We start from the raw sequence: 14,501 nt of genomic DNA on the forward strand, positions 1-14,501 counted from the left end.
AAACCAACATAACTGCAACTCTGCTTGCACAAATAGGGTCTAGTTTTTATGTTGCAATGTTGACCGATGTTATTAATTAATTAAATATAAATCGATGACAAAATCGGTTCCACCGGAAGTGTCTCCACGATTTTATTTTGTGTTTTATGCGCGCATTTCCTGTCCTGACATTGGCGCTGACGCCACAGAGGAGTCTGCAGATAGACTCTGCATTTTCTCCATAGACCACATTTTAAAAGAGAGGGGCGTAGACTTGTTGACAGGACACCCCCAACTGCAATAAAGATCGAGTTTTACTCCCTATTTTGAATTTTTACAATGGAAATACAATGGAGACTACATTTGTTTTATTTGTTAAACCTACACACTAATGCGCATGTGCAGCGGGTCGCGTAACATGAAAGTAAATCCGGAAACTAGAAAACTTTTCAAGCTCGTGCACCCGACAGTTTTTAATCATGTGACTAGACGCCATCTTTGAATCCAGTATCCAGTTCTTACAACACATCCATAGCAGCACCACAGCGCTTACAGCAGAGTCGTCTCACACAGCTGGCCAATCAGCTTTCTCCATTCCTGACAGCTGACCAATCACACAGCCCGCAGCAGGCTTAGAACTATTCAACATGGAGACAACAGTTGATAAGCTTGAGGCGATGGTAAGCGCAGTGTAAAACTATTTTATTGTCTGTAGTGTTGTGTTTCTGAAATAGCGTTTTATCCTTGTTGAACAACAGAAAAAATCAGCAGCTCATTAATCATCGCTGAGTTATTCATATGGGATGCCTATAGTAGCAGTCATGACATGATTTTCTGTTTGGACGTTATCTATAAACACTTAAAACTCCTTTACGCAATTCAACAGGCCCGTCTGCCTACTGTTTGAGAACCAAATGTTAAACCGTGTAAGGCCAGCTCAGACATTTGCTGTTTTAAACCTGCTTCAAGATTTATCAACATGGCCACACGCACACGGCTTTTGTTCTATTTTGTAGCGTATTTATACACAGCACATTATAACAACAAGCCAACAGTCACCACAGCTGTGCAGGGTGATTAGAGAATAGTCGTCATTTTTAATACAGCACAAATATCTGTCTGTGTTGTAACCTAAAAGTAATAATAGTAGCCATTTCCAAAAATGCCAATTAACTTTTATTCCCGACATACCTGCTCACAATCCTACAATAATGTAATTATTATGGGAAGCAGAGGACTGCTTTTAATACAGTGAATAGCTGACATGAATATAGAGAAAGCAGCAGATAGCTCAGTTAAGTCTTTTTCGGGACCTTCTCAATTTATAGCTGTCCCAAATCCATACTGCTGAATATAAATAATTCTTGGACATGTAATGCATAGAAAATAGAGGAATTACCTGCAGTTGGGAAAAAAGTAAAATGCAGGTGGTGGTGAAACAAGTCAAAGCAATTTTGGAAAATGTTTCCAAAACAAAAACTTAACAGACCATTTGTGGTTGATACAGGGGTTGTATTTACTTTTTTGCACTTAAAAAATCAACAAAATATAGAATTGGCCAGGATAGCACCTTTAGCTCAGCCAGTCTGCTGTCTGTCCAGTACCCCTTTATATTGTACTACTGGTGAACCTTCTAGAAAACCAGTGCAATGTTAAAATGGCATTGGCCAGAAAGAGCTACAAGCAAAGGAAAAGTTTCCAGACTCTGAAGTTTCAGCTGTTGGCAGGTGCTCTGACTTCATTGCACTACTGTATCAGACAGCTAGCAGTGCAATAGTATTGTCAAAGCATCTGAAAACTGCAGAGACCAGCTCCACTGACTACTGTTACATTTCTAGTGAGCATGTTATACATACTGTTGTTGTTGATGGGGTCAGGTGAGAGCACTCTGTGCAGAGGCTCAATAATTTAATCTACTGTTGAAAAAATCAATAGTGATCAATAGTAATTTGAGTCACTGAAAACAGACAGGTGACAATTTTAAGGAAAATCATTATGAAGTCTCAGTTAGGTGTTAGGCCACCACATGCCACCTGAACAGCTTCTGCGTGCCCTGACGGTGATTCTAAGAGGAGTTCAAGAGTCTTGTAGACTATCTACTAAAAGATATTCCCTTTGGTGATTTAATGACAGTGGTGGAGAGAGCTGTCTAATACGTCAGTCCAAAATCTCACATAGGTCTTCAAATGGGTTTAGATATGGTGACTGTGATTCACATGATTTTCATACCAATCAAACCATTCAGTGACCCCTCCTACCCTATGGAAAGAGACATTGTCATCCTGTTTTTACAATTCAGGTTTTTCCTGTAATTTGTTGCCCATCTGTTCATTTGTTCTACAACCCTACTCTGTCTTAAGTTTGTCCTGCACTCCACATGGCAACATGATGTGGCACATTCAAAACTGCGTTAGACAAGTTCCGATAGATAACTGCTGCAGTGCCATGGCAAATGAATTTCCTGACAATAAGCCTGATTTAGAGAAGTAAGCCTAGCTTACCAGCTGCTCAGTCTCACTTGAAATACCCTCTGTAGGATTTAACCAGTGCTACCAGTCAGTAATGCCACTGTAACCTATGGAGGTAGTTGGATGTGTCACTGTTTCATTAAAGAAACCTAGATGTTTTCATGGTGCTATTTACTTACAAGAAACACCTTTTCCTTTGAAGTTAATTTTATATACATTAGCTGCATTTATGGGTAGGGCTGGGTATTGACCCTCTGCACTTTTTGGTGCCAATAAAAATGTGTCTGTAGCACTCAGTATTGGACACTGACAAGTACTGAAAGGAGACATTGAACCTGTGGTCAGATATGTAGTCTTGTTTACTGATTCTTTGATCAGGTAGTTCCTGATTTTTTTAGGTAAGGTATCAGTGTACAAACATTCAGAAAAAGCCCATCCCATTTTTGAGCAGAAGGAAGCTAGTATAAGTTTACTGTACTATGAAAGTGTAAAGCTGAGTGTCTTTGCAGTTCCTGAAGTCAGAGGCTGACCTGGAATACATTGAGAGGAGGCTGAAGCTGGACTTCATCAGCACTGCAGAGAATGGATGTCCTGCTGAGGTGATAACTGAACTGCTGTTTTTCTTTGAACATTGTTATGCAGTTAAAGACAGGACACCATCTCCAGTCAGCAGGAAATTAAATCGCCAGTATAATAGGGAAGTGATACCTCAGTTGTTGGATGGACAGTATTTATTGGCCGCTATTTGACTGTTGCTGGAATTATTGCCAGTTAACATACTGACTCTTAAACCTCAACGTAAACACAATTCTTTGAAGACATACACGACAGGTTTTGTGATTTGTGTGCAAACAAAGAAACAAATGCTAGTCAAGTTTTTTGTTCAGTTTTTCAAAACATAAATAGACACAATGCAACATATTACAGTAAACAAATGAAGAACAGGTAACAGAACAAAACACATCAGACCACATAGTCAAATAGGAGCAGATTTTCAAAAAGTAGGGATATTTACTTCCTGTTATGTTTTTTCTTTATATACATTTAACCATGAGACCAAACTTCTTGAAACTTGCCCTGCTAACTCTTTGTCCTTACAATTAAATATTCTAAAAATGTCTATAATTAATTTTAACCATTCAGGTTTTGTATGGTTCAGTGTAAACAAGCTAAGGTGGTGTAATCAGGGGTCTTCTTAATGCCAGTATAGCAGGGTCTCAAATAAAACATTCTGAACCCAAAAGAAAGTATTGCCTAATTTATTTTTACATTTTTTCAATAGTACTGTAGTAGTACTTGTGTGTAATGTTGTAGTGTACATTTAAATTCTAATAATCATTATCAATATTAGAAATCCTGTATTTTATACCTTCTCTTTAGTAACCCCTAGAAACTTTTTCTCACCGAAGTACTGTTGCTTTAAATGTGGCAGCTGGGTTTGGATGCTTGAACATTAAGTCTGTACAGGCTGTTGATTGACACTGTGTATGCAGGAGAACCCGGCGGTGATGCTGGAGAATCTGAGGGCCATCAAGGCCAAACACACAGCGTTGTGTTCTCAGGTGAAAGAGATTGCAGCTGCACAAGAAGAGTCCATGGACTCCATTAGAAACAACCTTGGCAGGGTCATGAAGCTGATCCAAGACTTCCAACAGACTACTGATGTGGAGGTACCCACACAAACAGTACATTCACTGTTCAGATACCACCTTATGTACACATACAATGCATTCAGAAAGTATTCAGACCCTTTCAATTTTATCATGTTCCGTAAGTTGCAGCGTCATGCTTCAGGTAAAAAATCCTTTTTTCCCCCTCATCAGTCTACACTCAATGCCACATAATCACAAAGTGAAAACAAGATTTTAGGTTTTTTTTTTGCTAATTTTGTAAAAAGAAAACTGAAATATCCCATTAACAGAAATATGCAGACCCTGTTACGACTTGACTTGAAATTTAGCTCAGGCTCTTCCCATTTCTCTTCATCATCTTTGAGATGTTTCTACATTTCTACATAGGAGTCCAACCAGTGGTAAATTCAACTGATTGGATATTCAATTCAGTTCAGTTCAGTTTTATTTACATAGCGCCGAATCACAACAGAAGTGATCTCAAGGCACTTTTCATATAGAGCAGGTCTAGACAGTATTCTTTAGATTATTATAATTACAGAGAGAGACCCAACAGTTCCCACCATGAGCAGCACTAGGCGACAGTGGCAAGGAAAGGCATCCTTTTAAGAGGCAGAAACCTCGAGCAGAACCGGACTCATTTGCCTTGATCTCTTGGATTAAGAAAGAGAGAGAGAGAGAGGGGAAGGGGGAGAGAGAGGGGTAGTAAATAGTGACAGGAGATCATAGCATAATGCAGATTCCATGTAAAAATGTAAAGTGGTATCAATAATAAAGAAGAGTTAATAATAGTAATGACAATTAGTCACAAAGTCATAAATTGTAAATGCAATAGTACCAGTAATACAAGAAGCAGTACTTATCATTTATAAAGAAGAGGAGAGAGAGACGGAAGAGCACAATACTACAGGAAAGGGAAGTTAGTAACTTCTCTTGGTTAATAACATGTATTCATGGGAAAATTAATTTAGAGGAGCCTGATAACTGAAGGCTCTGCCTCCCATTCTACTCTTAGAAACTCTGGGAACCACCAGTAAACCAGCATTCTGGGAGCGCAGAGTCCTAGTGGGATTGTAGGGGACTATGAGATCTTTAAGGTAAGATGGAGCCTGACCATTAAGGGCTTTGTAAGTGAGGAGGAGGATTTTGAATTCTACTCTGGATTTGACTGGGAGCCAATGTAGAGAGGCTAACACAGGAGAAATATGGTCTCTTTTCCTAGTTCCTGTCAGTAATCGTGCTGCAGCATTTTGGATCAGCTGCAGAGTCTTTAGAGACTTGTTGGGGCAGCCTGATAATAATGAATTACAGTAGTCCAGCCTGGAAGTAACAAATGCATGGACTAGTTTTTCTGCATCTTTTTGAGACAGAAAGTGTCTGATTTTTGGTGATGACGCAGGTGAAAGAAGACAGTCCTAGAAGTTTGTTTTATATGTGAGCTAAAGGACATATCTTAGCCACTTGAGCTTTGCAAGAAAAAATAAAACTCCTAAACTCCTCAAAGATGATGAAGAGAGGGGAGGGAGGAACCTGAGCTAAATTTCAAGTGTCATAGTAAAGGGTCTGAATACTTTTGTCAGTGTGATATTTCAGTTGTTCCTTTTTAATAGATTTGCAAACATTTTAACTTCTGGCCTCCCAGTTGAACCTTTGCAGTAAATTCAGAGCTTTTCTGAGTCTGTGTTTGAGTAAAAATTTAAACATTTAATTCTGTTTTGGCTTTGTTAATATGTGGTATTGAGTGTAGACTGATTGGGGGGGGTAATTTAGTATAATGCTGCAACTTGAAAAGAGATGCTTTTATATTAATTTTCCAATGGCATTCTGAAGCACCTCTGAGGTAAAGCTTTGGAATATGTAACATAATCAGACAGTCTACCTACGTTTTCAATTTGATTCATGTCACCTACTTACAGTCTTGATGTTCAGCAAAACGTGATACTGTATAGCCTACAGCAAGTTCACAGTCCACACTTGTGTCATTTCTGAATAAAGACATTATGTTTTACATTTATGAGGGGGCCTAATGGCTTTCTGATTTTAACAGACAGGTAAAGCCAACAACATAATAAACATCTGTAAATAACTAAAAAAAACAAAAAAGGTACATAATGATCGTAATATATAGAATGTGATGTAACACAAAACAACATGCCATGGCATTTCACTATATGCAAATACATTGCATCCCTGGTAACAGACTGTTGACTGTGTGTGTGTTAACATGCTGCAGGTTCAGCCACTGACGGAGTCAGAGCGAGAGTCAGCAGAGCTGCTGGCTTCAGCTGTCAGTCAGACTACAGCAGAGGTAAAGATATTCAGCTACCACAAACCTTAATGTTGTCCAGTATTTTGTTGGTGCTAATCCCATAATGTCATTTATTACAAGCGGGTCTTTGGTTTGCCTTGATCCTAGTTTAACTCAGCTCTAATAGTGCAGCAAAGCAGATCAGAGACTTCTTGATATTTAAATATTGGAAAACACCATGAGTGCTGTGTCCATCTGTGAGCCCTCCAGTCTGCTCCAGAACACTGCTCAGCATCGTAGTACGACACTCATCACTCAGACAACATCACATTCTTTTCCATTAAGCTGATCATAGATTATTCCATTTACTTTACACACCTTGTCTTTTTTATAGGTGAACATTACTTGAGCTTATTATTATTGTTATGGATTAACATATACAGAACCCAGACACTGAGTCAGAACACGCAGGGATAGAAGTGGTTTATTGTGCACAGCAACAATACAGCAGGTGGAAAATGTCTGGGGCGAAAAGTCCAGGGCTGAGAGTCTGGTAGTGGAGCGGGGGGGGATCGCAGAGGCGGCTGGAGATCCACAGGGGCGAGTTAATATAGACTGTACCTGTGCTGGTGCCGCGCCACGCCCCTGTGGAAAAAGCGCAAACACACACACCTACACGCAAAAGGAGAGGGGAAGACAGGACAGAGACAAAACCAGGGCAGGAAGTGAGGAAGAGGAGGGGACCGTAACAGTTTTAGTGTTGTGGATTTATTTCCGTTGTTTCATGTTTTTTCCAGGTGTCTCCTGCTGGAGCAGCTCTGAGCCAACAACAGCCACAGAGTGAGTCTGTCAGTTTCATATATTATTATACGACTCTGCTGTGAATACTGTATGGGAGTGTTGGTCACTTCATCACTCAAGTCAGCACTGAAATATCTCAACCATGAAACTTTTTATAGACATTCACATTTCCCTGGGGATGAATTGTAATAACTTCAGTGAGCTTTGGTGACTTTCATCCAGCTCAATCAAAACTAATGACATTCCCATCAGCCTCAGTTGTACTTTGTGTTTAACAGTAGCATGCTAAGATGCTAAGATAATAACCATGGCAAACATTATCTGCTCTTTATCTGCATGTTCTGCTTTTAAGCATGTTAGCATGCTGACTTGATGAAAACACCACAAACAGCCTTACAGAGCTGCATCAGTCATTTAACTGTCTGCTGTTAAGTCCTACTGTCCAAGAGAAGAAGCACACATTCATTCACACTCATTCTTTTCAGCTTTTATTGTATTTTTCTAAAATTCTGTTTTTGCTTTGTCCTTAGTATCGAGTGTAGACTGATGAGGGAAAATTAATTCAAAGGATCTTAGCACGCGGCTGCAACATAACAAAATGTGAAAAATGTGAAGAGGTCTGAATACTTACTGAATGCACTGTGTGTAATTTGGTAGTAATTATAGTGAGAACAGAAACAATCATCTCAGACAGTTATTAGAGTTAATTATGGGGAGAAATCCAAACATGGGCCACATAAATTGTGTGTATTATTCTGTGCAACTCAAGCATTTGACTCCAATAATAATTGAAGTTACCAACACTGTTCAGGCTGTTTGTAATGGACTATCAGACTTGATTTAACAGCCTGCCTTTTTTAGCAGAAACTCAGTTTGTCAGGTATTTAACAACAAGAGTGAAAATCTGAAAAATGATTCATTCCTTAACACAGATTTACTTAATGTTCATTTAGCAAATGAGTTTGAAGAAGTTGCAAAAAATATTGATTTTTTTGAAAATGTCTGTAAAAGAGCTCAGTTCACCCAAAGTGCAAAAATAGGCCCCATTTACTCACTTCCCTTTGCTGGTTTATTTGTCCAGGCTTGGAGAGATTAGAAGATGCTGAATCAGTTTGAATGAACTGCAGCAGTTTACGTGTTACTCCCATCAACTGAGTTAAACTCTGATGTCTCCACCCACAGGTGGTGAATACCAGGAGCTGAGTGAAGCCATGCTGGAGGCAGTTCCTCTCAGCATACGCTCCAACATCAAGCTGGCTGATCTCAATATGTTCTACCAGCAGCTGCAGCAGCACCTCAGCAAAACCAACAGGTCAGTGAGTCAACTGCAATGAACCTGGTAGAGGAGAGGTCACTGAAGTATAAAAGCAACACATGTAAAAATGATCAGAAGAGTCTGGAAGATTATTCTGTTTGAGACGACCAATTTAAACATTGGAGTTGCAGCAAAAATAGCATAAACTCCGGTGAATGATGAGTCTCGATCAGCGTCAAAACAAACAGTTTCATGGACTCCCACTCAAAGGGATTCTCTGGTTAGAGACGTTAACATTAAAAATGTTAATTTCATGACCTAAAGAAAGCCCTCATGGTTGCCTTAATGTTAGCATCCAAATACATATATTGAAATGAGTTTTTCCACCAGAAGGAACAGATGTAAACAGCAGTGGCTCTCTGTTTGGTCGTGTCCCCTGCAGTGATTCCCTCAGTGTGCAGAAGATGAAACACCTGAAGATGAGCGACACCAAGCTGAAGATCCTGCAGCATCTCTCTTTAGTCACGTTGGACAGGAAAGGCCATGTTCATCTTGTGGTGTGAGGTGGAGACTGTTGACAGGGTGGATGTTCACAGGGTGTCCTGGGCGTACTGGATTTGGCTGCTTCTCCACTTGTTCCACATGAGCTGGAGTGTAAAAGATGGATCAGACTGCAGACACTCTGAAGTCATGGCCAGACAAGACACACCCAGATCACCAGATGTCACCATTTTCAGATCATATACAGATGTTTACTGTTGCAGATTGGATCCACAAGTGATGCAAATTGCAACACTGTTCTGTCCAGGTTCAGAATTCTCTGTTGTGACTTTGCAATTTTTAATTCACCTGCTGCTGCAGCATCAATGTGCAGTATGGCTTTAGCCTGAGCCATTATCAGACCATTTTACATAGAATAAGATTCTTTAGGGTGAATAATGTGCATGTCATTCAGAAAAATTCATGGCATCATCAGCTCCTCAGACCCAATCAATCAGCTCTAAAATGAAAATGGACATGAAGTAGTTTAGAGAACAATTTGAGCAGTGCCTCATTTTCCTTTTTGGTTAAAAGCCTATTTCATCTCTGACAACACCCAACAAAAATGATGGTTGTGGTCAAGAGTGCTTTCTTGCACCTTTAAAAAAAAAAGATTTTCAGGGGTTTAGATAATGATTAATAATGATTAAGAAGTGGATCAGCTCAGATCAGATCAGTCGTTTTTATGACTAGACTCTCAGCAGAGCTAGTCTTCTAACATTGGGTCTGAACTGGTCTCTTTTGTCCATTGACACATCTGCTGTAACGGGAATGGAGAACTCAGAGTGCCTCTGTGTCAAAAGTGGGGCGCACATGTCTAAGTCATATTCTCCGTCATCTGGTCCTTTGATAATAGATGGAAATACTTGAGACCCAAAAATTTGGACAGCAAATTTTATCATCGTTATTAAACCTCAATACTTTTTTGGGACTGACCAAAAAGTGTTCTAAGAATGGAGTATGAGTAACTGAAAGCTGACATCACATGTCTCCTTATTCTTTGATTAGATATTCTGAGAAATATAAAAACTTGCTTGTACTGTATTTCCCAAAGTAAGCTATGAGTGGTAACTGATATTCATGTACTATACAGTAATCTGATTGGTATAAATCAAAGAGGATGGTTCTCTAACAAAGATGGGAACCCAGAGGAGCAGTATTAAAGTCATTAATTGGCCTTGGCTAACACAGTGTCTAGGTGTTCCTCTAAGGTGACAGGAAGGGATGCTTGAACCCAGTGGATTGTAAGAGGAAACAAAGGTTCTTGGGATTGTTGTGATGGTCTGTTTTAAAATCTGCTGGTGTCCTGTTACAGCACAATAAAGTAAAGAAACACTTTTGCAGATAGTGGTTTGTTCCTCATTTCATGGAGATGTTTCTAATGTTGCAACCTGATGGGACTGCTAGGAACGGTTGAGTCTACCTGGTGCACAAGGTGTGTACTGTACATCAAAAAAATTCTGAACAGATTTGAGTAAGTGATTTCTAATTAAATAATTAAAGCTCTCACTTTAAGAAAATTAAATTCAGTCAGTTTATTCCCAGCTTCAGCAGGTGCTCAAGTTAAGTCTTCCATATTAACAGACCTTGCTGAAAAACAGCAAACTAGTAACAGTGCACTACAAACAACAACAACAACTTTGACAATGCAACACTAGTAACAGAACAAAACTGCATTTGCAGACAGAAGAAGATTTTTCTTTCATTTGATGTCTGGCACTCAAAGAGTCGGGTCCTGCTCCAACACTGTTCTGTATGCACAAAAACACACAGGAAAGCACAGATTTTTTTCAAAATGGACAATTTTCTCAGAAAACAACTTTGACTTGTTTGCAGAATCACAGCTCACTGACCACAGATGTACATTTGATATCTGGTATCTGGTTGTATATTTTGATTACTGGTATCAAATATACAGTTAGTAATAACAAGATTAGTCTTTCAGTTAGAAATGTCATTCATTATTAGGATTTTTATTGTGGGTAGTGGAAGTATTATTAGTATTTTATTGAAAAAGGAGGCATCATTTCATTTTCCTGCATCAATGATCTTAGCATTTATCCTTTAAATCCAAAGTGCTTCACTGCTTCATGCTTTAAAAATGATTAACCTTGAGCCATGCCACAGAACAATGAATACAATCATATCACATCCAAAACAACTGCTACTAATAAACAGTTGTTCTTATTTTTTAAGCCATCTTATTTTAACACAGTGGTATCAGATTAGTACTATTGGCCCATACACACGCTCAGGTATCAGAATCTGTATTGGGAAGGAAAAATGCTACCAGTACATCTTTAGCAAGGACCCTATTGAAACTGTAATGATCAATAGTAGAGCCCAAGCACTGAGGGTCCCTGGGACCACTCAGGCCCTGGAAGGTGCAAGGAACCTGTTGTTTTTGTAGACAATATTTCTATTCTGCCCCCAAATGCAAGGCCATGTTGAAAGTTGAAAGTATGAGAAAGTTGCTTGGATGGCCATGAAATTCAGCACTTTTCACCGACATGTACAAAATTTTATTGGCCCATGTAACATCACAAAACTTCCAAAAAGGTCTCTTGGAGTCATACCCCAAGCCCAACAGGAAGTCAGTCATTTTGAATTTACTGTGCACTTTTGGCACAGTTTTAGGCATTTACTGAATTCGACTTCAAATTTGGTCGGTGCAGTCTAAAGACCTTCATAATGCTTCTAAGCTTTTGAGTTTTTGTTAAACAGTATCTATGACAGCACACTGAATTTTAATGTTTTGCTATGAAAGAGGAAGTTGTCAACTCAAATATACATCTGTATTTATATATACATCCAATCTGCTCCAAACCTCACATATAATAAAAAGTCCCTGGGCCTGAAGACATCTACATGCCAATATTCAGTTACAGTCATTGTGCCACCTACTGGCAACATGAAAATGACATGTTTTGTATTTTCATGTACTCCTCCCAGCAGGTTGACCACATCCACCTCAAACATGGTCAGAAAATCGGTAACACCTCGATTATTCTATATAGCGAAAAATGTGAGTTTTCATCAAACAGCATTGCCTTGGCAGTGTGGCTAATTTTTATGTTTTGCCATGAAACAGTGTTATATACAGTGTAGCACTGGTTTTATTTTTGTTTTCTGTTGACCTCTTAGCTGGATCATCTGATTGGCACACATCTGTGGCAGTGGGCTGAGTCTACATAGGCCAGCCCCCTTTGTTCATTCTCTCTCTCTCTCTCCATCCTGCAGCAACAGCACCTTTGGTAGTGCTAGGTATTTGGTCTATCATTTATTCATTCATCTGCTTCTTTTGGTTGTGTCTATTATTGTTTGGTGTTTGAGCCATCCGTCTTCGCCCCATAGTGAGTGCATGAATTAAAAATGAATTTGAAATATAATTTTTAGTTGGACTGAAATCTTACCCAGTCTTTAACTCTACATTACTGATGTTTAATACTCACACTGTGGTGGCTTTTTTACTTGGTCCTGGACCTGGTGCCTTCCGCTACAAAGCCTTGCAGCAAATCATCTAGTGTTGAGTGGGCTCTAAAAAAGAGAACACAAGACAATGCACAAGAGCTTAATGGAATGGAACATAGATCATCAGCCAATCACATCAGATGATAACAACAGATGAGCCAGTCACAGTGAAGCATGAACAGTTCTAAGCATCATGTCTGGAGGAAATGATGAAACGATGCTTAGAGCTGGTTGATCTGTTTGTAGCCTTCCCCAGATGTGTTCTGTGTTGTACTCTAAACAAGGTGTTTAAACATCTCAAAGATGATGAAGAGAAATGGGGGCTAAATTTCAAGTGTCATAGTAAAGGATCTGAGCACTAAAATTCTGTTTTGGCTTTGTTAATATGGAGTACTCACTGTAGAATGATAAGAACTTTTTTTTTTTTTGCTGCAACTTAATGAAATGTGAAAAAAGTGAAGGGGTCTGGAGAGAGAACAGTGTGCATGCTGGGTAGCTATGGTAAATGATAAATGGACTGTATTTATATTGCGCTTTTTTCGTTACATCAACCACTCAATGCAATTTACAGTACAGGTCACATTCACCCATTCATAAAGCTCTAACACATACAACATTTGGGGTTCATTTTCTTGCCCAAGGATATTTCAGCACATGATCAGCACATGACCTGTGGCTTAGGAGGTAGAGCAGGTCGCCCACAAAGCAGAAGGTCAGTGCTTCGATCCCCTCCTCCAGTCCGCCAGTGTTTACTTGGACAAGATACAGAACCCCAAACTGCCCTGATGTACCATTGGTGTGTGAATGTGTGTGCGTTACAGCACTTCATATTCATAGAACAAGCGCTGTATGAATGTGAATATCAGCTGTGGTGTAAAGCGCTTTGAGTGGTTGGTATCACTAGAAAAGCACTTTATAAATGCAGTCCATTTACCATTTATCTGGAGGAGCTGGTAAGCTTTCTAGACTATGATGTTCTTATGTAGTAACCAGGAGAGGTCCTCAGTGATGTGCACACTGACGAACTCGAAGCTGAAGAGGTGTCCACCCATGCTGTCTCCTGTAGTTCACAATCATCTGTTTAGTTGTACTGATGCTGAGAGAGAGGTTGTTGGCAGTACAGTTGTAAGTAAACAGGGAGTACAGGAGGTGGTTGGAGGGGACAGAGCACACAGCCCTGTGGTACAATCATGATGAAGATCAGACAGGAGGAAGTATAGCTGCTCTGACCTGCTTGTCAGGAAGTCGAATATCCAGCTGCAGAGATCTCCAGTCCAAGATCAACAAGCTTAGAGATGAGTGTGAGGGCTTGATGGTGTTGAAATGCTGAGCTGTAATCACTGAGGAGAATTCTCACATATTTATGTGTATGTTTGTCCAGGTGGCTAAATGCACTGCGTGTTGCCATGGCAAACTGGGTCCAAGATGTAAGAGAGGAGCAGATGTGGGTTTTGACTAGTTTCTCAAAGCAGTCCATGATGACTGATGTCAGAGTGACCGGGCGTCGAGTCATTTAAACAGGTTATTGGTTTCTTGAGAACAGGAACAGTGGTTGACGCCCTTAAAGAGGCTAAGGACCACAGATTGACTCAGGAAGAAGTTAAAGATGTTGATGAACACCTCTGCTAGGTGATCAGCAGACACCCGAAGAGCCAATCCCGGGTACCATCTGGTCCTGGAGCTTTGTGGGGGTTGACCTTTTTGACGGACTGTCTCATCTCTGCCGTTTGTTGGGTTGACATGGAATCAGTTAAATATCTACCTTTTCAGTTCCCTGTCTAATGCCAGTAGTACATCCATAATTATTTAGCAATACTGCAAGCGTCAGGTCAACTCTCTGTCAGCAGTTTATACTGCTAATGCCTCTGCTACACCTTTCAACTGGCCACTCATATTTGGGGTGGGGTGTAGAGGCATATGTAAAATACACTTAGTGTCCAGCAGGCTCTGTGTTTAACAGAGGTGTAACTGCTGTCACCTACCTGCTGGTGTCCTCCAATAAACTGGGACTCTGCCATGACCCTGGAGACACCCTGGGCTCTTTCTTCTTCTCTGGATCTGCAGTGACTGTGTCTGCACCCAGCTCACCTGAGTGGACAAATCACTGC

At 40.0% G+C, this 14,501-nt stretch overlaps 2 protein-coding genes across 7 annotated transcripts in view; one reads left to right on the forward strand and one right to left on the reverse strand.

Moving 5' to 3' along the window:
* Positions 1–491: 491 nt before the first annotated feature.
* ska2 (spindle and kinetochore associated complex subunit 2) lies at positions 492–10,265 on the forward strand. Its single transcript, XM_018700909.2, has 7 exons — positions 492–659; positions 2,957–3,046; positions 3,941–4,117; positions 6,312–6,386; positions 7,124–7,166; positions 8,310–8,439; positions 8,825–10,265. The coding sequence occupies exons 1-7, from the start codon at positions 627–629 to the stop codon at positions 8,943–8,945; spliced, it is 669 nt and encodes a 222-aa protein (XP_018556425.1). The 5' UTR covers positions 492–626; the 3' UTR covers positions 8,946–10,265.
* A 182-nt stretch (positions 10,266–10,447) lies between these two features.
* LOC108900076 (uncharacterized) overlaps positions 10,448–14,501 on the reverse strand; it is a 30,742-nt gene continuing 26,688 nt past the window's right edge. For 3 of the 6 annotated variants that reach the window (XR_007810987.1, XR_007810984.1, XR_007810986.1), the window contains exons 21-24: positions 14,376–14,481; positions 13,328–14,113; positions 12,375–12,459; positions 10,448–10,673 (exon numbers count right to left, since the gene is read on the reverse strand). Coding sequence is in view for 2 of the 6 variants with exons in the window: in XM_018700904.2 (XP_018556420.1) it covers positions 12,390–12,459; positions 14,376–14,481 (176 nt within the window). In the remaining 4 variants the exon portion in view is untranslated. The remainder of the gene's footprint in view (positions 10,674–12,374; positions 12,460–13,327; positions 14,114–14,375; positions 14,482–14,501) is intronic. The other 3 variants (XR_007810985.1, XM_018700904.2, XM_018700901.2) reach the window with 3 other exon arrangements.

This window comes from Lates calcarifer, unplaced genomic scaffold, assembly GCF_001640805.2.
Source record: "Lates calcarifer isolate ASB-BC8 unplaced genomic scaffold, TLL_Latcal_v3 _unitig_4509_quiver_412, whole genome shotgun sequence".
Taxonomy (NCBI): Eukaryota; Metazoa; Chordata; class Actinopteri; family Centropomidae; genus Lates; species Lates calcarifer.

Bases quoted from the DNA above. Each gene is read 5' to 3' on its own strand.
- ska2 (XM_018700909.2), top strand. From the start codon at position 627: ATGGAGACAACAGTTGATAAGCTTGAGGCGATG. The intron at 6,387-7,123 runs GTAAAGATATTC...TGTTTTTTCCAG, and splicing joins TCAGTCAGACTACAGCAGAG to GTGTCTCCTGCTGGAGCAGC. The intron at 7,167-8,309 runs GTGAGTCTGTCA...CTCCACCCACAG, and splicing joins GAGCCAACAACAGCCACAGA to GTGGTGAATACCAGGAGCTG.